The 27,563-nt window shown below is 48.5% G+C and overlaps 1 protein-coding gene across 2 annotated transcripts in view; it reads right to left on the bottom strand.

The window, feature by feature from the left end:
• Positions 1-291: 291 nt before the first annotated feature.
• The window catches only part of LOC133118896 (anoctamin-1-like), a 41,563-nt gene continuing 14,291 nt past the window's right edge, over positions 292-27,563 (bottom strand). For both annotated transcript variants that reach the window (XM_061229173.1, XM_061229174.1), the window contains exons 10-25: positions 26,939-27,073; positions 26,250-26,410; positions 23,764-23,846; positions 23,117-23,200; positions 22,335-22,421; positions 18,757-18,831; positions 17,116-17,317; positions 12,985-13,096; positions 12,573-12,630; positions 10,892-10,992; positions 5,904-6,040; positions 5,044-5,196; positions 4,467-4,519; positions 3,054-3,235; positions 1,679-1,784; positions 292-659 (exon numbers count right to left, since the gene is read on the bottom strand). In XM_061229173.1, the coding sequence (XP_061085157.1) occupies positions 321-659; positions 1,679-1,784; positions 3,054-3,235; positions 4,467-4,519; positions 5,044-5,196; positions 5,904-6,040; positions 10,892-10,992; positions 12,573-12,630; positions 12,985-13,096; positions 17,116-17,317; positions 18,757-18,831; positions 22,335-22,421; positions 23,117-23,200; positions 23,764-23,846; positions 26,250-26,410; positions 26,939-27,073 (2,068 nt within the window). In that variant the 3' untranslated portion in view covers positions 292-320. The remainder of the gene's footprint in view (positions 660-1,678; positions 1,785-3,053; positions 3,236-4,466; positions 4,520-5,043; positions 5,197-5,903; positions 6,041-10,891; positions 10,993-12,572; positions 12,631-12,984; positions 13,097-17,115; positions 17,318-18,756; positions 18,832-22,334; positions 22,422-23,116; positions 23,201-23,763; positions 23,847-26,249; positions 26,411-26,938; positions 27,074-27,563) is intronic.

Raw genomic sequence — 27,563 nt, 5'->3', positions numbered from 1 at the left:
CAGACACAGACACAGACACAGACACAGACACAGACACACAGACACAGACACATACACATACACATACACACACACCCACACAGAATCACATAGATGTACTCACCCATACCCACACGCCCCACAACACACAGACACAGACACAGACACAGACATACACACAGACACACACACACACACACACACACACACACCCTCTCATAGACACAGACACACACCCACCAAGCCATACACACCCACATAGACACACTCACCCACACACCCAACCACACACCCTCTCATAGACAGACACACACACACACACACACACACACACACCCCACTCACACGTCCGTGTGCTTGACCGGTTGCCCGGGCGACGGCTGGCGGCTGAACTGGCTGAAGCTGGCGGCGCGGCAGCGGGTCCGGGGGGCGGCGGCCTCGGCGGGACGCTCCTCCTGGGGGGCTGGGGCGTGGCCCTGGCCCTGGCCCTGGCCCTTGCCCTGGCTCCGGCCCGCGGGGTCCTTCAGGAACAGGTTCTGCAGGAGCTGGATCTTGTCCTTTTCCTCGCGCAGGAAGACGTCCACCAGCATGGTCTTCTCCCGTTTCAGCTGCTCACTGATGCCCTTGGGCACGTCCGGGATCACCCAGTCCACCAGCATGCTCAGGAACATCACCAGGTTCTGCCCAATCACAGCGCGCCCTCGCTCAGCGACAGTCTCCAGACAACCAATCACAGCGAGGCCTCACTCAGCGACAGTCTCCAGACAACCAATCACAACACGTCCTCCCTCAGCGACAGTCTCCAGACAACCAATCACAGCGCGCCCTCGCTCAGCGACAGTCTCCAGACAACCAATCACAGCGAGGCCTCACTCAGCGACAGTCTCCAGACACCCAATCACAGCATGTCCTCCCTCAGCGACACTCTCCAGACACCCAATCACAGAGGTGGACAACCACACAGCAGGACTTTTACTTTCTGAGCCCTGGACTTTCCACCTCTGTGAAGCTCTGGGCCATCACCTCACCCCATCACCATTCCCGTCCTTACCACAGTTAGCGATAGCAATTATTCTCGTTAGCACACTTTTATCCAAAGCTAAGAACAACAGGCGCATACCAAAGGCCATTGGGGCAACCACAGAACGGAGGACGGATAAGGTATCAGCCATCCATAGCCATGAACATCCAGTCTAGTTCACATGGAAAGCAGAGGCTATGTCACTGAAGTTATGGCATGTTTAATTTGCATTAATGCTCTCTATATTTATATATGCACCGCACGCTTTGGCTATATTTACATATATGTATATATTTAATGTCAACAAATGTTTTTTTGAATTTGAATTACCACTGCACTATATATAGATATAAAACAGATCCCCTTCAGTATGGGATTGTTCTCATTAGCAGGGCTCTGTGTCTGTGGTCTCGCTCTGGGCAATGGACAAGTCTTGTTGCTGCCAGTGATTAATTGAACAAAGCAGGCCATTTACCGATAATGGGAAACCATTTCCTTTCATGACCTAAATCAAACCGTACGCTCAGTAAACTCTTCATTTAGCGCGAAGCATTGTCACCAGAAAGTAGCCAGAAAGTTTCCACCAATCACCGTTGTTGTTGTTCTACGGGTTGTCAGCGGCACACTGCGCGATTGGTGGAAATCCTCTGGTGATGACATCACACACAGTGTTTGTACCTGGAAGAGGATGACGAAGGCGAGCCGGGCGGCCAGGACGGACCAGTACTGCTTGGAGAACTGGTAGGCCTGAGAGGACCAGGGGGGCTCCCGATAGTCCTTATACCTGCAGGAGGAAGAGGAGGAGGAGGAGGGAGAGTGAAGGAGTCAGGACTCCGCCCAGAGTCTGCCAAGCGTGTCACCATGGGCGTGACCACAGTTGGATTTTCTACCTGACAGTATGGTGGGGAGGGTGAATGAACACAGCTTAAGGAGCTGGTTTTCTGTATGGCCTGGTGCACATGCTGAAAGGTGCAACAACGAATTTGGGTCTCCGTATGAAAAAGTCTAAGAACCGATGTGCTACAACAAACAACTTCTGCACCCGTTTATAGTGAGTGGAGGTCAGAACTGGGCAGCAGTCGTAGCTGTTCCGGGACCCATAAGACTCTCTGCTTACTGCAGCCATCTGTAACCACGGATACGCGACACTCGAACCTGAAAACATGGTACATGGTATGAGAGACACTTACAAATACGGGTCTGAGCTAATGTTTCACATTTGAAGCTCGGTGCTTTAGACGATTCAAACAGGGCAGCGTACGGGACCCCTCGGTGTGGGGGACGTGAGGGGGGGTGAGACAGGCCCGGTTACAGGCCGATTAAGAGGCCTGGGAGTCCGAGGTGAATTCAGCCAGTCGCTGCCAGCCAGGCCCAGTGCAGAAAGTGGGTGGCTGACCCTCCTCCGGAGGCCCGGCGGTCTCAGCCCGGTAACGTAAACAGCAGAGCTGCCAGTGGATATCTCCGGCCATCGCATAAATCCTGTTTCCATATAGAGGCATTGCCCTGGAGCGTGAGAGCCTGCTTTGGATTCCCAAAGCAAGATCCCACATTTGTAACCGCGGCCCTTAAACACAAGGTTCTCTGCTCGTCTGCCCCCACACAGGAGAAGGAGATGTTTTTTTGGCGGTATTGGGACACTCTCTCGCTCCCATTCTTCTGTCCATTCCCACTTTGAGAGAGCTGTGTGTGACGGCGTACAGATAACCAAACAATGCTTCTGAATAAACAAACCGAGGAACTTCTGACAGATGTAGGAGAGGCAAATTAGTATTACTTAAACCTGGTCCTGGTGGTTAATTTCAAATATGTTACATGTATTTGACGATAGCCCAATACATTGTATGTCAGCTGCATTAACGATCAGTCTTTCACAGCAAGTGCTAGTCATTTGTATCTTGAGCAATAAGTGAATATCTCGAGAATATTTCTATCCAGTATATTCCAATTAGTACACGGGCTATCCTCGTAAACCCAAAATGTTCTCCAACGTGAGTGGAGCGTGTTACAACGTTGGCACGACATGGCAGCAACGTCAGGAGAACGTCCTCCTCACCGGCAGTACGCCACCTCCTGGTCCTCCGGGGAGGAGTTGGGGGCGGTGCCGGCCCTGAAGTCGCTGACGTTGAAGTAGGAGAGCGTGTGGTCGATGAAGCCGTGCATGGTGCCCGTCTCACTGTACATGTACAGGTACACCAGCCGCGGGATGAAGTCCGAGGTGAAGGAGATGACAAAGGCCTGGGGGAGGGAGGGAGAGAGAGAGAGAGGGAGAGAGAGAGAGAGAGCGGGGGGTTTTAATTCTTCGTTTCACCAGGGAAGGCAATTGAAAACATCTTTCCCTTTTTCAAGGACGCTCTGCGAGAAAATGCCAGAGAGAAGAGTTGTGAGTAGGAAGGCGAGGGAGGGAGAGAGAGAGGGAGAGAGAGAGAGAGGGAGAGAGAGAGAGGGAGAGAGAGAGAGGGAGAGAGACAGAGGGAGAGAGACAGAGAGAGAGAGAGAGAGAGAGAACAGGGGTAAAGCCCCAGGAGCAGCTTTTGCTGAAGGTGGAGTTCATCCTCTTTTTAATGAAGGGACCCAGCTTCATCTCTCCAGTTGCAGGTTGGCATCCCTTTGTGTCCACAACCACTCCTAACTTATACAAGCGCCCAAAACCAGAGGGAGCTACGCTTTGGGCATCCCTTGGTGGCCTGCTGGTACCAGGTGGTCAGAACCCCCCGAACCCACAGCGCTCTCCCCCGTACGCGCGTGGCTGCGGGAGCGCGTTGCGTTAGCATGGATAGCGCTAACGTTACTGTCATTGACTCACCCTTTCAGCCCCAATTAATTTATATCCTGCCTGGTACTGAAGCTTGTATTGATCCATTTTAACTCATAATGGAGTTGTTTCTGCATTTAGCGGTGATACCAGTCATCTTTTTTTTGTGGTATTCAAAGGGGGTTTCCCAAGAGAAAGCCTGTTGTTTTCATCGAGAAGCATTATTAGCTCCACCGAATTGGCTGAATTGAATTGGCTGTATGAATTGGCTCCACCGAAAATGCAGTTGGGTTTTAATAGGGGCTCAAAACAAGAGCATAGCACTCATTTTGATTTGGTGAGAAGGTATAAGGTCGATAGTGCCATCTGGCACTCTTGGGATTTGACGGTGGTTACGCTTGAGTGCCATATGGGACTGAAAGAGTTAAGCTAATAATGCTTATCGATGAAAACAACAGGCTTTCTCTTGGGGAAACCCCCTTTGAATACCACAAAAAAAGATAACTGGTATCACCGCTAAATACAGAAACAACTCCATTATTAGTTAAAATGGATCAATACAAGCTTCAGTACCAGGCAGGATATAATTAATTAATTCAAATGAATTCAGGCCAGACCCTCATCAATGACTGTTCTTTTTCATCAAGCTAAAAACTCAAAGTGACTGCTTAAACCAGGGCCTCCCCTGACAGTGTAGGACAGGTGTGCACTCACATTAATGATGACGGAGAACTTCCCCATCCCACTGAGAATGTTGTACCAGATACCTGTGGAGGGAGAGAGGGAGAGAGGGAGGGAGGGAGAGAGGGAGAGAGAGAGGGAGAGAGAGAGAAATGGACTTCTGTAACTGCCTTTCTGTTCCCTCTATGCATCACCTGTGCACTCTAGCCAGCAATATGAAATTAATTTGTCTGCCTTTTTTGCTTGGAAAATGTACACATTTGTACCCAAAGAGAACATGACTGTACTTTCAAGGTTACATTTCGGAAATGTACCATCACTGTCACTTTTATTTCTGTGAGTGTGTGAATCGTGTTCTCTGTATGTGTCCTGGTCAGATATCTGCATCCAGTGTCACAATCTTCTGTATCCAGGGCTCATCTCAGGGCAGAAACCCCAGGCAGAACGTACTGGCGTAGCCACCTGAAATTAATCTGACTTGTGGGGAACCTTGACTTTGACTTGACCGTCAAGCTCTGCGAGGTCTACTACTGTCTGGTCTGTACTCAGTTTTACAGGAAGGGGACTGAGTGAGGTAATGATAGTCTCTCCCTGCACAGGGCTGAAATACCGATGTCTTTGGTCCGCACGGCGTCCGGGCGTCGCAGCTCGGTGACGAATTTCTTGGCGTCGAGGCGGATCTCGATGACGTTGTTGAGCAGAGCGAAGAGCGGGGCGAGGGGGAAGGAGGCCACGAAGAGGGAGACGAACCCGAACTGGATAACTGCAGGAAACCACACGCACTACTGTAACACACGCACGCACACACTACTGTAACACACACACACAGAATACACACACACACACACACACAGTATACACACGCACGCACACACAGTATACACACATACACACACATACACATACACACACACAGTATACACACAGTATACACACACATACACACACATACACACTCTCATATTCCTGCTACAGACAAGTGGTATCATTTCATTCATAAGAAAAAATGGCCTTCCAACTCCTTAATATTTGATGTGTATCACTTCCACCCATGTACCCAAACTCTCAGGCTCACCCATCTCCATGTACTCTGGGGTGGGGCCCTCACTCATCTCCATGTACTCTGGGGTGGGGCCCCTGAAGGGCCTCAGACTCACTTATCTCCATGTACTCTGGGGTGGGGCCCTCACTCATCTCCATGTACTCTGGGGTGGGGCCCCTGAAGGGCCCTCAGACTCACTCATCTCCATGTACTCTGGGGTGGGGCCCCTGAAGGGCCTCAGACTCACTCATCTCCATGTACTCTGGGGTGGGGCCCTCACTCATCTCCATGTACTCTGGGGTGGGGCCCCTGAAGGGCCCTCAGACTCACTCATCTCCATGTACTCTGGGGTGGGGCCCCAGAAGGGCCTCAGACTCACTCATCTCCATGTACTCTGGGGTGGGGCCCCAGAAGGGCCTCAGACTCACTCATCTCCATGTACTCGGGGGTCAGGCCCTGGAACGGCTCCAGCCTGTAGTCCAGGTGCCAGCGCTGAGGCTGCTCGTCTGTCTGCTCCGGGGTCGAGCCTTTGTCCTTCAGAGAGCGGAACAGCTTCTTTAGCTTCCTGCAGAGAGAGAGAGGGAGGGAGAGAGAGACAGAAAGAGATTCAACCCACCTTCCTGACCACAACCACAATGGTTCCATCAATGAGGAAAGCTCGTTGAAATTATGTCTGATATAAATTGAGTACAGAAGGCTTGACGTGGCTACGTTAGCAACCCGTGCTAGTCAGTATTATTTGGACACCAATATGTCCAAAGACCTCCCATATTATGAACCAATAATAGTTAGAGAGAGAGAGAGAGAGACAGAGAGAGTGAGAGAGAGTGTCTGTAAGAGACAGTGTATGAATGTGCGTAAGGTTGGAGGCCATCAACAACCCAGGCGCCATGAGAAGAGAGATAATTTTTCACAACAATTGAAAGATTCAGCCCAAGTTCCTGACCACAAATAGAATGGTTCCATCTGTGAGGAACATTTGTGGGAAACTAAAAGTACAGAAGGATAGATGTGGCGATGTTCGCACCAGTCTGTCAGACAACCACGGTATTTGGACAGCACGATGGCCAGCTTACTGTCGACGACCACCCATTTTATGAAGCAATCGAAGCCAGAAACAGACACGTCGAGGAGGAGAGGGAAAGGGGGAAAATCAGAGTGGAACAAAGGCAGAGAAGATCACAGAGCTGGCTGATGGGTACTGGCCAGGGTTCCTTTAATCAACACACACATTCTGAGTGTGAGATAAAGCCACACTCAGCTGAAACCGGTCTAACACAGGGCATACATATGCAGCCCATACCAAAAAGTAGCACATAAAAAGTTTATGTTTAAGTATACTGAACTATTAGTACTTCATAAAACTCTAATTGGCTCATGTTAACAATACTTAAATACTATACTTCATACCTTTTCTGAACTTCAAAACTTTAAATTGGTACGCTAATGCTTTAAGTATTTTAAACCCTGATCAAAGTTTCTTAGGAAAGTAAAGTGTAAGTGCTCTTTAAGTACACTACCTGGAATTTAGATCAGAAAGAATTCAGATCTTAGACAAGTACTTGAGGCAAATGTTTATAAACGTCTTTCTTGTACGGGAAGCCATGCTCGAAAACATTCATTAAGCCATATTAAGAATACTACGCGATTGTGATCACCCTTTGTAATGCAATTGTAATGTGTTTGCGTCTTACTGCTGCCATTTATAAACGGCTTGCTCAATCTTTCCAATGCAATACCCAGACACACACAGGAACAGGTCAGGAATGGCCCAGGACACAGTACACGCAGATACTCTGCTGATGTCAAGTGAGGGCTCAGCACTGAGACACTCAGAAGATTCTCATTAAAAACCGTGCAGCACACAAAGTGCCGACAGGCTGAAACGCACTGCGGGACCCAGAACAGACAGGAAACGGCATAATTCAGGTCTCCGACATGACAGGGGTGCTCAAGCGCGCACACACACACACACACACACTCTCACAGATATGCATGCATGCACACACACATACACACACTCCCACTCACACTCTCACACATATGCATGCGTGCACTCACTCACTCACTCACTCACTCACTCACTCACTCACTCACTCACTCACTCACTCACTCACTCACTCACTCACTCACTCACTCACTCACTCACTCACTCACTCACTCACTCACTCACTCACTCACTCACTCACTCACTCACTCACTCACTCACTCACTCACTCACTCACTCACTCACTCACTCACTCACTCACTCACTCACTCACTCACTCACTCACTCACACATATGCTTGCATGCACACACACACACACACACACTCACACATAGGCATGCATGCACACACACACACATATGCATGCAAGCACACACACACATACACACACACTCACACATACACACGCATGCACACACACACATTTATACAAAGGCACACTAGGCATGCATGTACAAACCAAAAGGCTCTCATTTTGGCACACTGATATTGCAAACATTTTAAAGGGTATTTAAGGATGTTCGAGGGACTGTGGGAAGTTCCCTGCACACAAACATACATAAAAAAGGGACTCTCCATCTCTCTCTCTCTCTCTCTCACTCTCACTCTCACTCTCTCTCTCTCTCTCTCTCTCTCTCTCACAAACACACAACACACACACACACACACATGCAAACCCACACACACACACCACTTGCGGGCCTAGGAGTGACTGGTGCTAAAACTTGTTGAGAGGAACACTATGGAAACCAATTACGGTAAACAAGCCATTTTGGCTGGTATGCTGAATAGCCAGCAGCGATAAGCCTGAACCGTGTTTACAGGAAACTTTACAAAGGACAACATGGGTGGGGTAGTGTTCCCCTGAAACTCAGCCAATGGGGAGTGGCCTTGGCAGTGCGTGATGTCGTCTCAGACATCTGCTGTCACTGAGAGAGTTTCATTACTGGACCATCACAGGAAACACACTTCACATAAATACTGTCTTACACAAACGTGCTTCAAAATTCACTTCAATGTGCACAGGTTTGATGAGTCTAGTTCTTCTGTGTGTCATCATTTCAAATAGCGGAAAGTAAATCAGGAACACTGTTCTGCTGTGTACGTGGTTTAAACGGCTGTGTTTGACTGTGTTCCTAGGTAACACAGCTGTGTTTTACTGTGTTAAAAGTTGGCGAAACACAGTCTTGGCATTTTGGAGAAAACCCAGCTGCAGTTTGTTGAAAAGTGAAAGTTTCCTCGCTTACAAAGACATAGCCAGGCTATACCCGGGTTAAAACCTTTGCTAAACCTTATTGATTTATGTCAACACGTCTCTCAACCTAGATTACCACCCTTCTAGACGTCTATATTCCGACTCTTGCTCACTGGGTTAACACAGCTGTGTTTTGCTGTGTTCCTGAATAACACAGCTGGCGTCATGAAAACCGTGACAGGTTGTCTGCTCAGTTCAGGCTGAAGTGAATTTATTGATCACTTTTTAGCTTCAAAAACACTGACGTGTAGCCACAATAAGATCCACACAGCCGTTTTGGCCCTTGAGCAAGGTCCTTAACCCTGCATTGCTCCAGGGGAGGACTGTCTCCTGCTTAGTCAAATCAACTGTACGTCGCTCTGGATAAGAGCGTCTGCCAAATGCCATTAATGTAATGTAATGTAATGTAACAACGTGACCTCATCTGTCTTAGCCTTCCAGGAACATCAGCTGCAGAGAAAGACACTTCAGTTTGTATTTCAGCCAAAAGAAAGAGGACTTCATATTATCTGTTTACTAGAGGGGCTGCATCAGAGAGATCAGCCAGGCTAAGCTTTTTCTTCTGAAAAGGCCATTTCAAAATGAGCAGTTCTGAAATAGGAAATTATGAAATACAGTCTGGAAATAATGTCCTTAAAGTTGTCTTTAAAGTTTAAAAAAAAAAAGTTTTTGTGTAATGGTTATTCATTAAAAACCAGTAGAATCATTACATTATTGGCAATTGGCAGACACTTATCCACAGCGACGTACAGTTGATTAGGCTAAGCAGGAGACAATCCTCCCCTGGAGCAATGCAGGGTTCCTTCCTCAAGGGCCCAACGGCAGTGCAGATGTTACTGTGGCTACACCGGGGATCGAACCACAAACCTTCTGGGTCCCAGTCATGTACCTTAAGCACTACATTACAGAATGGAAACAGAATCAAAATGGAATTGCCACTGATGCACACTGGAGACATTGGTCTGTCCTATTCACTTTCACAGGTCCAGGTTTTATAGTTCTTCCTAGCCGATGTCGAACCGCAATGACGGCTGAAACCATCTGCGAATCATGAATCACCAGTCCCTGTTCTGGGTCTGACAGCTTCCTGTTCCTGAAAAGAGGCGCCTTGCGGTGGAGCAAGTCCTCGAGGCGGCAGGGCTGAGACGTGCGTCAGACCCGTGATGTGGCTGAATCACGTGAAAGTGAGAAACCCAGAAACCTGCAGTACAGAACAGTCGTCGGCTGTGTATGAAGCCTGCGTTTCAACGACCTGCTACCCGACGCCTAACAACGCAATCAAAGGAGTTGATGCCCTTGTGTTGCAGAGAGCGATTTGAGAGTTGCATCTCTTCCAAAAGGAATTCTAACATGGTGCAGTTATTAAGCGCTAATATATTGCGAAGTTGTCTGCCCACTGTGTCTCTCAGCACGCATAGAATGGCTTTCATTACCTCAACCGGGGCAGGCGTTGATGGTCAAAGCAGTTATGATTAATACAGCAGTCAAAAGCCATACATATCACAACTGAAAAACAACTTGTGTTTATTATTGTTTTTCGGAGAAACGGTCACAGAGACGAGAGGTTTTGAGACAGGCTACGAGGCTGGTTTCAATGTTTGGGAGGTACTCTTGGAGTAAATAAACAAAAAAACACTATGTTACAGGAGGAACAAAAATTCTGATTCTGCTCAAAACGAACAGATGGTACTGACCTCATAGATGACTATAAGTATCAAGTCTCACAGACATGCAGAAGGCTACAATGTAAAAGATCTCCACAGGAATTACTTTAGGCAGATGGCTTTGCTTTCTAATCCCAACCCCAAACAAACTAGATATACAGTATGCTGTAAATTTGAACAACGAGAGTATGCAACAAAAACAAACCTACCACACATCTAGTATCGTCACCTTCATTTGGGAGATTGAACACATTCTCGAAAGCAATTAAAATCTTTCAAAAGAGAAATTATCCTTTTCATTTCTGCCGTATGACTGGCGCTGGAAAATAAGAGTCTTGCTCGGGGAGGGGCCCACAGACCTGACAGCAGGCAGATGAGGGGCCCCAGCCCAGGGGCCACACCGTGAGCGCTGTACACTGACAATAGGGGAGCGGGAGCACACTGAAGGGCTGGCACGCCACGCTTTGTTCACGGCGGGTTAATGGCTGGGCGGGGACGCGGGTACTCACGGGATGCCAATCTCAAAGATGTTGTTCTGGATCAGCTGCTTCCCCAGCATGATGATGCTGAGCTGGATACAGAGCTCTATCAGACAGCCTCCTGGAGCGCACTGAGGAGCAGGACACACACATACACACATATACATACGCACACACATACACACACACCCATACACACATACACACATATACATACGCACATACACACCCATACACACACACACACAAACACACGCATACACACACATACACGTACACACCCATACACACATATACACACACACACATACATACACCCATACACACACACACACACACACACACACATACACACACACAAATACATACGCACACCCATACACACATATACACACACACACACATACACACACGCACATACACACACACCCATACACACATACATACGCACATACACACATATACACACACGCACAAACACATACAGCCATACACACATACACCCACACACATACATACGCACAAACACACACATACACACACATACATACATACACCCACACACACACATACACACACACACACACACATACATACACCCATACACACACACACACACATATACATACATACACCCATACACACACATACACACCCATACACACATATACACACACACATACACCCATACACACACACACACACCCATACACACACCCATACACACATACATACATACATACACCCATACACACACACACACACATACACACATACACACACATACACACATACACACATACACACATACACACATACACACACACACATACACACACACATACACACATACATACGCACAGACACACACAGACACATACACACGCACACATACATACCCACAAACACACACAGACACATACACACGTATACACACATACACACACACACACACACACACACGCACACACGCACAAACACACACATGCATACATATGCACAAACACACACACACATATACACACACACACATACACATACATACATACACACAAACACACAAACACACACAGGCAAACACACACATGCATACGTACGAGCAAACACACACACGCATACACACACTCATATATATCCGCAAACACACACACGTACACACACACACACACACACGCAAACACATACACACGCACACATACATACCCACAAACACACACAGACACATACACACGCATACACACACATACATACACACATGCATGCACAGGCACGCACATAGGCGCAAACACACACACATATGTGCAAACACACACACATGCATGCACACACACACATATGTGCAAACACACACACACATGCACACACACACATATGTGCAAACACACACACACATGCACACACACACATGCATGCACACACACACACACACACACGTGCAAACACACACACACATGTATGTACACAGACACACATGCAAACACACACACACACATGGATGTACACAGACGCACAGAAACACACAAAAACACACACGCACACACACACACAAACAGAGGCTCATGTGAGGCAGCTCATACCCAACATCATTATTTCACCTGCTTAGTCCAATCAACTGTAAGTCGCTTTGTATAAAAGCATCAGCTAAAGAGCTGTAATGCAATGTGAGCTCATCATCATCATCGTCATCGTGCCCCTGACAGACAGGCCGTACCTCCTCCATGCGGTAGTCGTTGAAGACGTAGACGTAGTCCCCCGGTCGGCCAGCGAACCTGTCGACACAAGACCGAAGAGGTGAGCCAGACGTGCTGCTCCAGCAATCGCTCTCTCTACAGGGGCACTTCAGTGAGATCTGCCCTCTTTAAAAATGTATCCTCCACCATCCACTCCCGACTTTGCACCGCTTCAATCAATCGAAATACCCACTTTACTATTGTTTTGAGCCCTCAAAATGTTCTCAACCAAAGCCCCTTTGGGATTTGGGTGGAGCCACTTGATATTGGGCTTGGGGACTGAGAGGGTTAACCGTCTTCAAAGACCTTGCAGCCCACCAACAGACAGCGCAGACTCCTGCAGGTCTTTTCAGCGTCACCCCGATGGCTGTTCTCACAGAGAGGGGTCCTCACCTTCCCTTGAAAAAGGCCACGTAGAAGATGGGGGCGTAGGCGTTCATGAACTTGAGCAGGAAAGCCTTCAGGATCAGACGCTCCTCGAAGTCCGTCTCCGTTTTGGGAATCTCTGATGGAAGTAACATGACAGCCATGGGGTAAGTAACAACACAGACACGAGGAGAACATGCCAACTCCACACAGAAAGGCCCTGGCCAGAATTCTGCGCCACCGTGCAGGGTATAAAAACCCGTATCTCTGGAGGACCTGTGCATTTACCGCCCTGCGCCTCCCTGACCTCCCCACCACCCGTCACCCATCACCTCCTCCCCCCGCTCCTCTCTCCAGCTGTGCGGCCTCTCTCTGTAATCTCCTTCTGCGGTCGGGCTTCCCTGGGAGACCAGGCCGGGCCCCCCGGCGCCGTCATCACCCCCCGCGCGCTGTAAGCCCGACGCGGATTACCCGCCGGATTACTCTACTGCCCGATGATGACCGCAATCAAAACACCACAATGCCTTAATTACGCGCATGCACGCGCGACCACACCCAGATAAACTCAACGAAATTTAGCTTTACAGCAGTGCTAACAGGAGTATAGAATAGCATCAGAACAGGTTTTGAAGTGTCGCCCAGAACAGTGGTAGTAGAATGGTGGTTATGGAGTTTTGGTTTAGAACAATGTTAAAACTATGGTTTAGTACAGTGTGAGAATAGTGGTTTAGAACAATGTTAAAATTATGGTTTAGTACAGTGGTAGAAAAGTGGTTTTGAACAATGTTAAAACGATGATCTAGTACAGTGTTAGAATAGTGGTTTAGAACAATGTTAAAATGATGCATTAGTGCAGTGGTAGAATAGTGGTTTAGAACAATGTTAAAACGATGGTTTAGGACAGTGTGAGAATAGTGGTTTAGAACAATGTTAAAATGAAGGTTTAGTACAGTGTGAGAATAGTGGTTTAGAACAATGTTAAAATGAGGCATTAGTACAGTGTTAGAATAGTGGTTTAGAACAATGTTAAACTTATGGTTTAGTACAGTGTTAGAATAGTAGTTTAGAACAATGTTAAAATTATGGTTTAGTACAGTGTTAGAATAGTGGTTTAGAACAATGTTAAAACGAAGGTTTAGTAGTGTTAGAATAGTGGTTTAGAACAATGTTAAAACGATGGTTTAGCACAGTGTGAGAATAGTGGTTTAGAACAATGTTAAAATTATGGTTTAGTACAGTGTGAGAATAGTGGTTTAGAACAATGTTAAAATGAGGCATTAGTACAGTGTTAGAATAGTAGTTTAGAACAATGTTAAAATTATGGTTTAGTACAGTGTTAGAATAGTGGTTTAGAACAATGTTAAAACGAAGGTTTAGTAGTGTTAGAATAGTGGTTTAGAACAATGTTAAAACGAAGGTTTAGTAGTGTTAGAATAGTGGTTTAGAACAATGTTAAAACGATGGTTTAGCACAGTGTGAGAATAGTGGTTTAGAACAATGTTAAAACGAAGGTTTAGTACAGTGTTAGAATAGTGGTTTAGAACAATGTTAAAATGATGCATTAGTACAGTGTTAGAATAGTGGTTTAGAACAATGTTAAAATTATGGTTTAGTACAGTGTGAGAATAGTGGTTTAGAACAATGTTAAAATGATGCATTAGCACAGTGTTAGAATAGTGGTTTAGAACAATGTTAAAATTATGGTTTAGTACAGTGTTAGAATAGTAGTTTACATGAGTGCAGTGGTAGAATAGTGGTTTAGAACAATGTTAAAACGAAGGTTTAGTACAGTGTTAGAATAGTGGTTTAGAACAATGTTAAAACAATGGTTTAGTACAGTGTGAGAATAGTGGTTTAGAGCAGCTTTAGAACAATGCTCTTGTTTATTAAAACAGGTCTCGCTCGCAGGCAGATGTCGGTTAGCGTTCTCCGTCTCACGTGGGAAAGGGAAGACGAGCTCGGCTAAACCGGAGAGTAATCCCGCAGGACAGCGGGGAGAATTGGGAATTGCGTGGGCGGGAACGCAGGTGCGGGAGCGAGAGCGTGACGGCAGCCGTCGCCTGGACGGAGGCCCCGGTATTTACGAGTTTCGGATTCGGAGGCGCGACCCAATTCACAGCTTCAGTTCACAACTAAACAGAGCTTTCAATCCGCCCACAAAGGCTGCTGGACACACGGACGCGATATCTCACGGCACCACGTCCGAGAACATAAAGTTTGGGAAATTATACAGCGGGATATTTGCTTCTTTATGTCATGCAGCCCTCAAGTGATCAGTAAAAGATGCAATACGCTGTGAGCACTGGATTTACCATGCTAAGTGTATGTAGCAGGATGCTAGGTCACACCACTTATCCCTAGAAAGCTCTTCAAATGTCTCGTAGTCCAAAGCTTTATTATTCCCTCATGGCAAAATTTGTTTTGCAGCCAAAAAAGTCTAACTGCAAACAGCAGCATGTCTATAAAAGTCATAGCAAACATTCAGATGGAACAGAAATGTATGTTTTTAAAGGCCCATCACAGCAAACACTTTCCCTTGTGCTGACACACGGTTTGAGAGAGAGCGCTGGTCAAACACAGCACGATAGCCCCCATCAGTTCTACCACCTCAGTGCAATGAACTACTATGAAATGAAATGGCATTAAGAACTTCGGTTTTTCATATGCAGTATAAATCACGTTTGGTGTTGTTGGACAGCCGATGTAATGGGGAACAGGTTGGTGTCAGTAGTGTTGTGGTACAGTGGGCGCTGAATCTTGGAAGATCTTGGAACGCCGTTCAGAAATGAACCGCAGGTAAGGCAAGTTACCTGGGAGTCATCAGCCGACTGTGCTATAAAGGTTACCCTTGCTTTATATAGGCATAGAGGCAACGCAAGCGTAGTTATTGATGCTACCTCCATTTTGAGACCTTCAGTACAGTCTCCGGTGCATCATTTGCATGCAGACTTTCATGACTCAGTTTGTAGCGCATCATTGCATATTGCTAATATTGAACATAAGCCTGCAGCCTCTTTGACGAGTGGTTTTTCAGGTCCTAACTTACACAATTCCACATTGGATATCTGCGCCCTGCAGTCGCTCGCCTGTACACTAGTCACAAGACACACAATGGTCTCCATGGCAGCCATACGAGCCGGAGGCACATCCGTATCGACAGGACAGATAGCGACCCATATTGAGGCTCGCTACCGGCGGACATTTTGTACCCTTCTATGTTTAACTGTTAGCACAGAGGGACAGATGATTGGGAGTCAGATACAGAGATAACTCAAACTTAATCCTGTTCCAGTAACACGCGGTAATGAGACACATTTTCTTTGCCACTCAGATACTCTCTGAAAGCCACACTACCGGCGGACATTTTGTAGCCTTCTCCCTATTACTTAGCCCATAGGAACAGTTAGCATATCATTTGGAGTCAGATACAGAGATAATACAAAATTAATCCTGTTCCAGTAGCACACGGTAAGACTACACATTTTATTCGCCTGTCTGAGAGCCACACTACTGGCGGACATTTTGTAGCCTTCTATGTATAACTGCTAGCACATAATGTAAACAGTTTCTCTGTGCTTACAGTTTGGGCCAAAATGAGTATTATAAATCAAAGGAAAGCTATTGATGAGATGAGATCTCGTGGCAAAATACAATATAATATAAAATGTGCCATTGTTTACTATATTAAAATAAAGGGGAAAAAACTTAAAGAATCCCAAAAACCTTGGTTCGTTCAAACATTTGTTTTGGTTCTCCTGTCAAGTCTGGAATTTCTCTAAACCAGGGGTGCACGACGATCCGTTTCAGGATTTTGTTCCAACTTCTAATCTTAATACTTTAATTGACTCAATCATGTCTTATCAGACATGTGTATGAGTACTGGCAACAGATGCAGACTGCAAGTGTATCCTAAATATTTTACTGTGCTCAAGCACAGGCTTGAACCAGGGTGAATCATAGAGCTAAAAACAAGGCAATCGGTTGGAACAAAAACCAGTACGCAGACCAAAGTGGACCGGAGGACTGGAGTTGTGCGCCCCTGCTCTAAACGAATCCCGTTCCAGTAGCACATGCGGTCAGCGTTTCCTTCGCAGCCCAGTGCGGCGTGCCTGGGGGTCGCCTCGCGGTCGCCTCGCGGTCGCCTCGCGGTCCTCTCACCGAGCTCGGTCAGCCACACGGCCACGCTGCCGTAGATCTCGTCCAGGATGAGGATGAGCACCAGGTTGATGATGACGGCGGTGGCGGTGACCGTCACGCGCACGTTGGACTTGACCTCGGGGTCCGGGCTCATGGCCATCAGCGCCGAGGTGGTGACCCGGTACACGATGACGCCAAACACGGCCGAGAACGTCACGGCAAACTGAGAGAGAGGGGGAGAGAGAGAGAGAGGAAGGGGAGGGAGAGGGAAAGAGGGGGGGGAGAGAGAGAGAGAGAGAGAGAGAGAGAGGGGGAGGGAGAGAGAGAGGGATAGAGGGAGAGAGAGAGAGTGGGGGAGAGAGAGAGAGAGGGGGAGGGGGAGAGAGAGCGAGAGAGAGGGGGAGGGAGAGAGAGAAGGAGGGGGAGAGAGAGAGAGAGAGAGAGGGGGAGAGAGAGGGAGAGAGAGAGAGGGAGAGAGGCAGGGAGTGAGAGAAAGGGAGAGAGAGAGGGAGAGAGAGAGAAAGGGAAAGAGAGGGAGAGAGAGAGGGGGAGGGAGAGAGAGAGGGAGAGGGAGGGAGAGAGGGAGAGGGAGGGAGAGAGAGAGGGAGAGAGAGACAGAGAGAGAGAGAGAGAGAGAGAGAGGGAGAGGGAGAGAGGGGGGAGAGAGGGGGAGGGGGAGAGGGGGAGAGAGAGAGAGGGAGAGAGAGGGAGAGGGGGAGGGAGAGAGAGAAAGGGAGAGAGAGAGGGAGAGAGAGAGAGGGGGAGGGAGCGAGGGGGAGGGAGCGAGGGGGAGGGGGAGCGAGAGAGAAAGGGAGAGAGAGAGGGAGAGAGAGAGAGGGAGTGAGAGATGGAGAGAGGGAGAGAGAGATGGAGAGAGGGGGAGAGAGAGGGAGAGAGGGGAGAGAGGGAGAGGGAGGAAGAGAGAGAGAGGGGAGAGAGAGAGGGGGAGAGAGAGAGAGGGAGTGAGAGAGGGAGAGGAGGAGGGGGAGAGGGGGAGAGAGAGAGAGGGAGAGGGAGAGAGAGAGGCAGGGAATGAGAGAAAAGGAGAGAGAGAGGGAGAGAGAGAAAGGGAGAGAGAGAGAGGGAGAGAGAGAGGGAGAGAGAGAGGGGGAGGGAGCGAGGGGGAGGGGGAGAGAGAGAAAGGGAGAGAGAGAGAGGGAGAGAGAGGGAGTGAGAGATGGAGAGAGAGGGAGGGAGGGAGAGAGAGAGGGAGGGGGAGAGAGAGAGAGAAGGAGTGAGAGAGAGGGGGAGAGAGAGGGAGAGGGAGGGAGAGGGAGAGAGAGGGAGGGACAGAGAGAGAGAGAGAGAGAGAGGGAGAGAGACACAGATAGGTAGACCGATGGGAGATAGAGATGTTGAGTGAGAGAGATGTGAGATGGATAGAGATGGAGAGAGATGAATAGAGATACAGATGGAGACAGATGGAGAGAGACAGATGGGCGATGGATAGAGAGATAGGAGATGGAGATAGAGATGTGAGATTGAAAGAGATAGAAATGGAGAGAGAAAGAATTAAACATTTTAGCCATTACATTATGTGGACTCTTAAAATACCAATGCAATTGCATACATAAACATAAAGAAAACAGAAAGACAGAAAGAGCGAGCGAGAGAGAACTTCTCAGGATCTAACTGATAGCAAAAGGTCCAACTGCCACCTACCATCAATAAAATGGAGGAGATATTGATGAAGTATCCAGGCAACCGATCTCTCCATGTTAGCTTCTCATGTCCTGGCTGTTTTTGTGTTTTTTTGGGGGTGGGGGGGGGGGGGGGGGGGATAAGAACACACGAGTATTAACAGGTAACAGGTGCATGAGCTGAAACAGAAGCGCTAGCACCAAGCGGCGTTTCGATGGACACACCGTCCACAGCGTCACATCTGAAATTGTTTTTATTTTATTTTCCAAGAACGATAAGCATCTGCAATACCTGTGAGACACATAGCACATTAGAGTGGATTAGGAGATGGTCGGGTTACCCCGGCTGATTGATGCAATCTGCGATAGATGACAGAACCCCTAATCCTGATATGATTGCTAAATGTGATATCGCATACCCGCTCATTACTGGGAGCTGGATGATGAACTTCAGCAGATAACCAGCTGCTTACAGCAATTCGGTTTCAGGCCATCTGCACGTTGAACATCGGAAACACTAACGTGACAAAGCAATTTCAACTAAAACACAACATATGACGTGTGTGATAACCTCAGGGGCTCTGGGTGTTGTTTAGGAGTCGGGGGTGCATCACATTACTTTACAAGGCATTTGGCAGACGCTATTATCCAGCGCGACGTACAACGAAATGCAGATCGAAGTGTGAAGAGGACCCTAGAGGACAGTACGGTTTCCGAGTCCTAGCCTGACCATACAGATTCAATTAAAACCCTTGAAGAATACATCAGCTACCAACTAGCATACCACGGTTGGCAGCCAGAATACCCCAAAGACAACAATACAATATCTAATACAATACAACAATATCTATATATAACTATATATAAGTGCCATTATAATCTATGGCATGCATAAGGCTAATCGTGGTGGTGAGGTAGGGAGGGAAAGGTGCAGCCTGAAGAGATGAGTCTTAGATTAGAGTCTGAGTTTTGAGGTGTAGCATTCTAAAAGGAACAGTGGGATTTCAGTGGTCTGCCGCCCGAGACCACGCAACATCAACTCCGGCCGTCGAATCCGAATCCAGTCCTGGTTTTTCAGAGCAGTTCCCGGCCATCAAGGACCGGTAGTTGCTGATCCCTGGTCTGGATTTTTCTCACTCAGCCATCCAGACCGTTTTCCAGTCAAAGCCTGCTCATAGACATCTATTAATGGATGTTACTGGCACCTGTCAATCAAAGCCTCGTCACAAAGCACAGAAACCCCTCCACTAAACTTGACCTCAACCAAACACCTCTGTCGATCACACCCGAGTCCAATACCTTCCAATCACACTCTCATCAAAGACACTCATTCATCACACCCTGTTGACTGACACCTGTCAATCAAAATGACGATTAGTAAAGTAAACAAGAACAAAAAAAATGCAGATCAGGTCAGCTGGTAAGAAGATGAAGCTCTCAGTTTCTGCCATTTTAAAGGTCAATAAAAATTATGGCCTTTGGGCACATAACCGCAAGCTTAACATTAACCGAGGGACATACATTAATATTGCCATGTTCTGTAAAACTGAACAGACTGGGTCATAAAACAATATCTGTTCAGACTGAAGTATCACCCACGACCCTCTGAGGAAGCCACAGCCCTACCCTCTGGCTCCCTCTAGTGGCAAACCTCCGGCAGCAGCACACGGGAGAAATCGCAAGTAGGACAGGATGCTCACAGCACTATTACACTTTGTTCCAAGCACACCAGAGTGAAAGCCAACAGAGTCACCGGTGACACTGCTTAAAGGCCGAGGCCTTCAAACACAAGACTAAACGGTGCGCTTTCATGGAGTTTGACATTATCTGCAATCGTTTTACAGTTCTGTTATCTATTAGTTGAACCTGGAAAACAGTTGGTGAAACAAAACAGAGAAAATCAACCATCATGAACGAGTAATCGACATTTGATGTGTTATATATGCCTTTAGACAAGTGCTCATTTATGCTTTCAGGAGACTGCCTAATTGTGCTTGAATTTGAGGAAACTATAATTTCAGGAGAGCCCCACAGGTATGCGTCTATCTAGCGCAGATAGGTACACACCTGCCGCAAGCAGCAAGAATCAACAAGCCAGGGTGGCTTGGGTCAGCTCCACTGAAATTCAATTCACCATTTCAGTCCCAAGAGTGCCATATGGCATTCTCCATCTTACCTCACCTTTTCAACCAATCAAAATGACTGCTATACTACTGCTTTGAGCCCCTAAATCCCAACTCAATTTTCTCATTGTTTTCCAACCAATGCCAAACCCCCTTGGGATTTGGGTGGAGCCCCTTCATATTGGGCTTGGGACTGAAAGGGTTAATTAACTGAAACTTGCCACATAGCATCATGGGAACTTCTTTAAACTCCTGAATCAGGATAGATCCCTGACCCTGAGACCAGCAGAGGAGGAGGAGAGATATAAAGAGAGAGGGGGGTTTCATTGTCTAGGCATCAAAGGAGAAATTAGCAATGTTTAAACTGCTAATAGTCCATATTTATGAATTTAAGAAATGGTCCAAAATATGGCTTTGGCTCCCTTTTAACAACATCACAAATTGTTGCACTGGTTGCAGTTTGCTAGAATGATTCCAGATTGAAGTGTGGGAATGATTCCAGGTTGCAGTGCTGGGAATGATTCCAGGTTGCAGTGCTGGGAATGATTCCAGGTTGCAGTGCTGGGAATGATTCCAGGTTGCAGTGCTGGGAATGATTCCAGGTTGCAGTGCTGGGAATGATTCCAGATTGCAGTGCTGGGAATGATTCCAGATTGCAGTGCTGGGAATGATTCCAGGTTGCAGTGCTGGGAATGATTCCAGGTTGCAGTGCTGGGAATGATTCCAGGTTGCAGTGCTGGGAATGATTCCAGGTTGCAGTGCTGGGAATGATTCCAGGTTGCAGTGTGGGAATGATTCCAGATTGCAGTGTGGGAATGATTCCAGGTTGCAGTGCTGGGAATGATTCCAGGTTGCAGTGTGGGAATGATTCCAGGTTGCAGTGTGGGAATGATTCCAGGTTGCAGTGCTGGGAATGACTCCAGGTTGCAGTGCTGGGAATGATTCCAGGTTGCAGTGCTGGGAATGACTCCAGGTTGCAGTGCTGGGAATGATTCCAGGTTGCAGTGCTGGGAATGACTCCAGGTTGCAGTGCTGGGAATGATTCCAGGTTGCAGTGCTGGGAATGATTCCAGGTTGCAGTGCTGGGAATGACTCCAGGTTGCAGTGTGGGAATGATTCCAGGTTGCAGTGCTGGGAATGATTCCAGGTTGCAGTGCTGGGAATGACTCCAGGTTGCAGTGTGGGAATGACTCCAGGTTGCAGTGTGGGATGGTCTCGGTGGGTAGAAACAGTAACAGGGCACATGGACAGTGTGGACCCCAGTGAGCGCGTGCAGAACTACGGGATCACAGGAGCAGGGGAAACGCCTGCCCACCACCCAGAGGGACCGCCCACAGAGAGGGGCGGCCCAATGGGAGGGGGAGAGAGGCGCGGCTGGGTTAAAGGAAGGACAGAGGAACGCCCGGTGAGAGAGAGAGGGGGCTGGGTTAAAGGAAGGACAGGGGAACGCCCGGCGAGAGAGAGGGGGCTGGGTTACCGGCAGCATCCCGCTCATGGCCGACAGTAACCGCTGCCTCCACTTCTCCTTCCCAGCATCCGCCCGCTCCTCCGAGCTGCCCTCCGACTGCAAGACACACAACACCCCCGTCACGCGCCGCGGGGCCCCAGGGGGCCAGGGGCCGAGGGCCCGCTCTCCCAAAGGCCTCGGTGCTGCCATGGAGAGAACACCCCCCTGTATGTACAGGAGTGACCGACCCCTCCGTGCATCACACGAGCCAAAATGGAGGGCCCTGCGGCAAACGGTGATGTCACAGTGATCGCACAGAGCAGCAGTGAAACAAAATGGAGGACGCATGGCAGGTAGGATGTGACAGAAAGCACAGGATGATGCTTAGCTTTTACCTACATTTCAGATGTACACAAGTTAAGTGTATTTTTTTGAGTTATAGTTATTGCAGTTTTATTTAAATCTATTTTATATCTTATTACCTCTCTACATATGTGGTAGTTTGTTGATTAAGAATTTAAGGGCCAGCTGACATCTGCTATCATGCTATACTGTTAATGGGCATTCTCCTTTTGTTAAATCAGTGAGTTTCTCCACAGCCTTTCAACTGAATAAGACTCAGTTCCCATGTCTTGAGAGTGACAACAATAATCACACAGTCGGATTCACTTGGATTCAATTCAATCTGCCTTTTTGATTCAGTCCCTGGCAATCACGACTGATTCAGACCGCCTGATTCAGTGCATAATGATTCAACTCCTATGATTCCTGTGCCTGATTCCATCCGGTGGATTCAGACCACTCCCACTCACCTCAGTCTTGCCCTTCTTTTTATTCTTCCACTTCTTCTTTCTCTTCTGCAGGAGGAGGGTTTCATATTTGGGTCGAGGATGCTCCTAAGGACAGGAAATAAGAGCACTTCCTGTTTGTAATTGTTCACGACGCGGTTCTCTCCAGAGAGTCACGCAGATTTGAACTCACAGCGGTCAAACTCAAACCAAGCAGGGGAGGGGGGGTGTGGGGGCGAGCTACACACCCAGGAAGAGCTGGACCAACATACTGAGAGAGCTACGGTCTAGAAACAAAAAAACTCCAAACCTTCACCCGGTCCTTGAGGAGAAGACGGCGGTTTAAAAGAGAAAATGAAACATTTATTTTCAAAAGAAGGAAACTCATTTCCAAAATCAGACAATCACTGAGCCTTGAGCCCACAGATTTTTAGGCCTAACCTTCAAACTGCTCAATACCGACACCAATGCCGATTCAGTGAGGGCATTTTCCATGACACAGATTGGCTACCATTAAACCATCACATTGTTCACCTTGTATTCACCCATCACATACTGAACCGTGACCTTAATGCAGCTCTATCGCCAGGGTGAGGACGTTCTGCGTCCACCCACTTACGTCGGCCGTGACCCCTGACCTGGTGACCTGTGACCCCTGGGCTCCCCCTCACCTCCTCCTCCTCCAGGCCTGCCAGGTCCCAGCTGTAGTTCAGACTGATCTGCCTGCGCTTCCAGTGCTCCTGGAACATGGCCGCTGGAGAGAGAGAGAGGGGGGAGAGAGAGAACATGGGGAGAGAAAGAGAAAGAGAGAGGGAGAGAGGGAGGGAGGGGGAGAGAGAGAGCATGGGAGAGAGATAAAGAGGGAGAGGGAGAGAGGGAGTAGTCCTGTCAGAGAGGTCTTACACCTGCAACCCCTCCACGCCGAACTCTCACCTGCTTGCAAACACAGGGCTCTTTCCAATCGCTTATTTTTCTCCTCTTTTTTCTTTTTCCAATCACTCCTTCTCCTCCCAGCCCCGCCCATCACGCTCTCGACCATATACCTATTCAACCAATCAACATGACTGCTGTACTATGGTTTTGAGCCCCTGTTAAAACTCTACTAAATGTTCTCAATTTTCCAAAGACTTCATATTGGGCTCGGGACTGAAATAGTTCTAAAAGAATATAAATGGCTCCTACTGGCTCCAGAAGAGACAGAGAAATGCACGGTGTGTGTGTGTATCTTTATGTGAGGAAGACACACACACACACACACACACACACACACACACACACACACACACACACACACACACACACACACACACACACACACACACACACACACACACACACACACACACACACACACACACACACACACACACACACACACACACACACACAGTGTCAGAGCCCACCCGAGTGTACCTCCGTATTAATACTTGATGGGCTGGCCCCTGTGGAGACGGTGATGTGTGTAATAATGCATGGGGGCCGGGCCCCCCTGTACAGCCGCGGCCCCTGAGAGCGCAGCTGGGCCGGAGCCAGCAGTAACCCGACGCCCCGCTATTCACCGCCGCCAAACCGCCATCCGGCCGGCCGCCGGGCGGGAGACGAGGGACAGCGCCGCGGATCACGTTGCTGCCGATAACCATCTCTCTGACGGAGAGGCGGGCCGGAAACAGAGGCTACGCTGACGTCCCCTCACTGTGCTCTGCTCCTCCCACCTCACTGTGCTCTGCTCCTCCCACCTCACTGTGCTCTGCTCCTCCCACCTCACTCTGCGCCTCCCACCTCACAGTGCTCTGCTTCTCCCACCGTGCTCTGCTCCTCCCATCTCACTGTGCTCTGCTCCTCCCACCTCACTGTGCTCTGCTCCTCTCACCTCACTGTGCTCTGCTCCTCCCACCTCACTGTGCTCCTCCCACCTCACTGTGCTCCTCCCACCTCACTGTGCTCTGCTCCTCCCATCTCACAGTGGCCAAAACATGCAGGGACATGCAGGGACTAATGCACTCTACAAAACAGTGTGTCTTATGTCAGCGGGGACAGTATTGGGAGTATAGGGTTAGGGGGTTAGGGTATTGGGTTCGGTGATTAGGGGGTTTGGGGGTTAGGGGGTTAGAGTATTGGGTTAGGGGGTTAGGGTATTGGGTTTGGTGATTAGGGGGTTTGGGGGTTAGGGGTTTGGGGGTTAGGGGGATGGGGGGACACAGTATTAGGGGTCATACCCCAGAGAGACATGAAGATGGCGAAGAACACGGTGGTGGGTTAGAGGGTTAGAGGGTTAGGGGTTAGGGGTTAGGGTTAGGGGGTTAGGGGGTTAGAGGGTTAGGGGGTTAGGGGGTTAGAGGGTTAGAGGGTTAGGGGTTAGGGGGTTAGGGGGTTAGAGGGTTAGGGGTTAGGGGGTTAGAGGGTTAGAGGGTTAGGGGTTAGAGGGTTGGGGGTTAGGGGTTAGGGGGTTAGGGGGTTAGGGGGTTAGAGGGTTAGAGGTTAGGGGGTTAGAGGGTTAGAGGGTTAGAGGGTTAGGGGTTAGAGGGTTAGAGGGTTAGGGGGTTAGAGGGTTAGAGGGTTAGAGGGTTAGAGGGTTAGAGGGTTAGAGGGTTAGGGGTTAGGGGTTTAGAGGGTTAGGGGTTAGACGGTTAGGGGGTTAGAGGGTTAGAGGGTTAGGGGGTTAGGGGGTACAGTATTAGCAGCCGTACCCCACAGGGACATGAAGATGGCGAAGAACACGGTGGCGGGTTAGAGGGTTAGGGGTTAGAGGGTTGGGGGGTTAGGGGTTAGGGGGTTAGGGCGTTAGGGGTTAGAGGGTTAGGGGGTTAGGGGGTTAGGGGTTAGAGGGTTAGGGTTAGAGGGTTAGGGGGTTAGAGGGTTAGGGTTAGAGGGTTAGGGGGTTAGGGGGTTAGAGGATTAGGGGGTTAGGGGGTTAGGGGGTTGGGGGGTTGGGGGGTAGAGGGTTAGGGGGTACAGTAATAGGGGTCGTACCCCAGAGGGACATGAAGATGGTGAAGAACACGGTGGCGGGGTTAGAGGGTTAGGGGTTAGAGGGTTAGAGGGTTAGGGGGTTAGGGGGTTAGGGGGTTGGGGGGTTAGAGGGTTAGGGGGTTAGGGGGTTAGGGGGTTGGGGGGTTGGGGGGTAGAGGGTTAGGGGGTACAGTATTAGGGCTCGTACCCCACAGGGACATGAAGATGGCGAAGAACACGGTGGCGGGGTTGTCGAACAGGTGGCTGGCGCGGGCCGTGCTGCAGGCGGTGCTCAGGTGCCAGTAGTCACATGACCGGTCGCACAGCGGACACATGGTGAAGTTCTGCCGCTCGTCACACATCTCCATGCTGCGGGGGCAACAGAACCACAGGGGCAACAGAATCACGTCTGCATCCGACACTACAACCCCGCCTCAACACAGGGCAGCCATACGTTTCACACTGCGGAAGTCGTGCAGATGGCACAAACACACAAAACCACGGAATGGATGTGTCTGGAAACTTCAGAAATTAGACTATATGCTTATGATACAACCACATAACAGCAGGCACTGTATACACTGTATTAACACTGTGCCTGGAGATCTACCATCCTGTAGGTTTTCACTCCAACCCTAACAAAGCACACCTCATTCAACAGCTAGAGCAGGGCTGCCCAACCCTGTTCCTGGAGATCACTCCAACCCTAATTTGACACACTCAATTCTACTCATGAGCAGCTCTAGCTGTTGAATGAGGTGCTTTGCCCACAGTTACAGAAGAAGGCACCATTTCAACAGACTGCAGACTCTACTAATGTTTTTACCCCGTGCACGCACACACGCGCACGCACACACGCGCACGCACACACACACACACACACAGTCCCCGGGGTACCTGGGTACGTTGGTGTCCACAGTGGCACACCCGTAGAAGAAGACGATGATGCCCACCACCGAGGCTGGGATGAGCAACTGGGTGTAAACTCCCAGCCAGGCGAAGTACAGGCCAATCTTCTCCCCAAAGTACTTCCTGGGGGCAAAGGTCAAATGCACAACAGCTAACCAGGAAGACTTGAGGATACCTGAATACATGAGAACAACTGCACTGTTGATGATGCTGCCGATGACTGTTGGAGTCGACAGGCAGGCAATGTTAAGATCTTTTTAGGAAGATTTACCTGATCGCTGATAATCAGTTTTGCCTTTATTTATTTGCATTAAGCTGAATGTATTTCAAACCAAATCAATGACTGCTCTGCAAAAAACGAATAGCCGTCAATCTTATTATAGTATTTTAGGGTTTAAAAAAATATATACTTTTCTGCTATATAAGACAAAAAGATTGTCAACGAGGTAAGACAGTTTGACTTGTCAAACGCAAAGTAACAAGTTAATATTTTCTACTTGAGAGAACAAAAAGGTTTTTAAGCCTCATTATAAGACTAAAACATTGCACTGGGGATTTTGTGGACCTTGTGCACTAGACATATGTTCACAGCCTTATATGAATTGTACCTTAT

This window comes from Conger conger, chromosome 19 (assembly GCF_963514075.1).
Source record: "Conger conger chromosome 19, fConCon1.1, whole genome shotgun sequence".
Taxonomy (NCBI): Eukaryota; Metazoa; Chordata; class Actinopteri; order Anguilliformes; family Congridae; genus Conger; species Conger conger.
The sequence above is the reverse complement of the archived record's forward strand: the minus strand, read 5'-3'. Positions and strand labels throughout refer to the sequence as shown.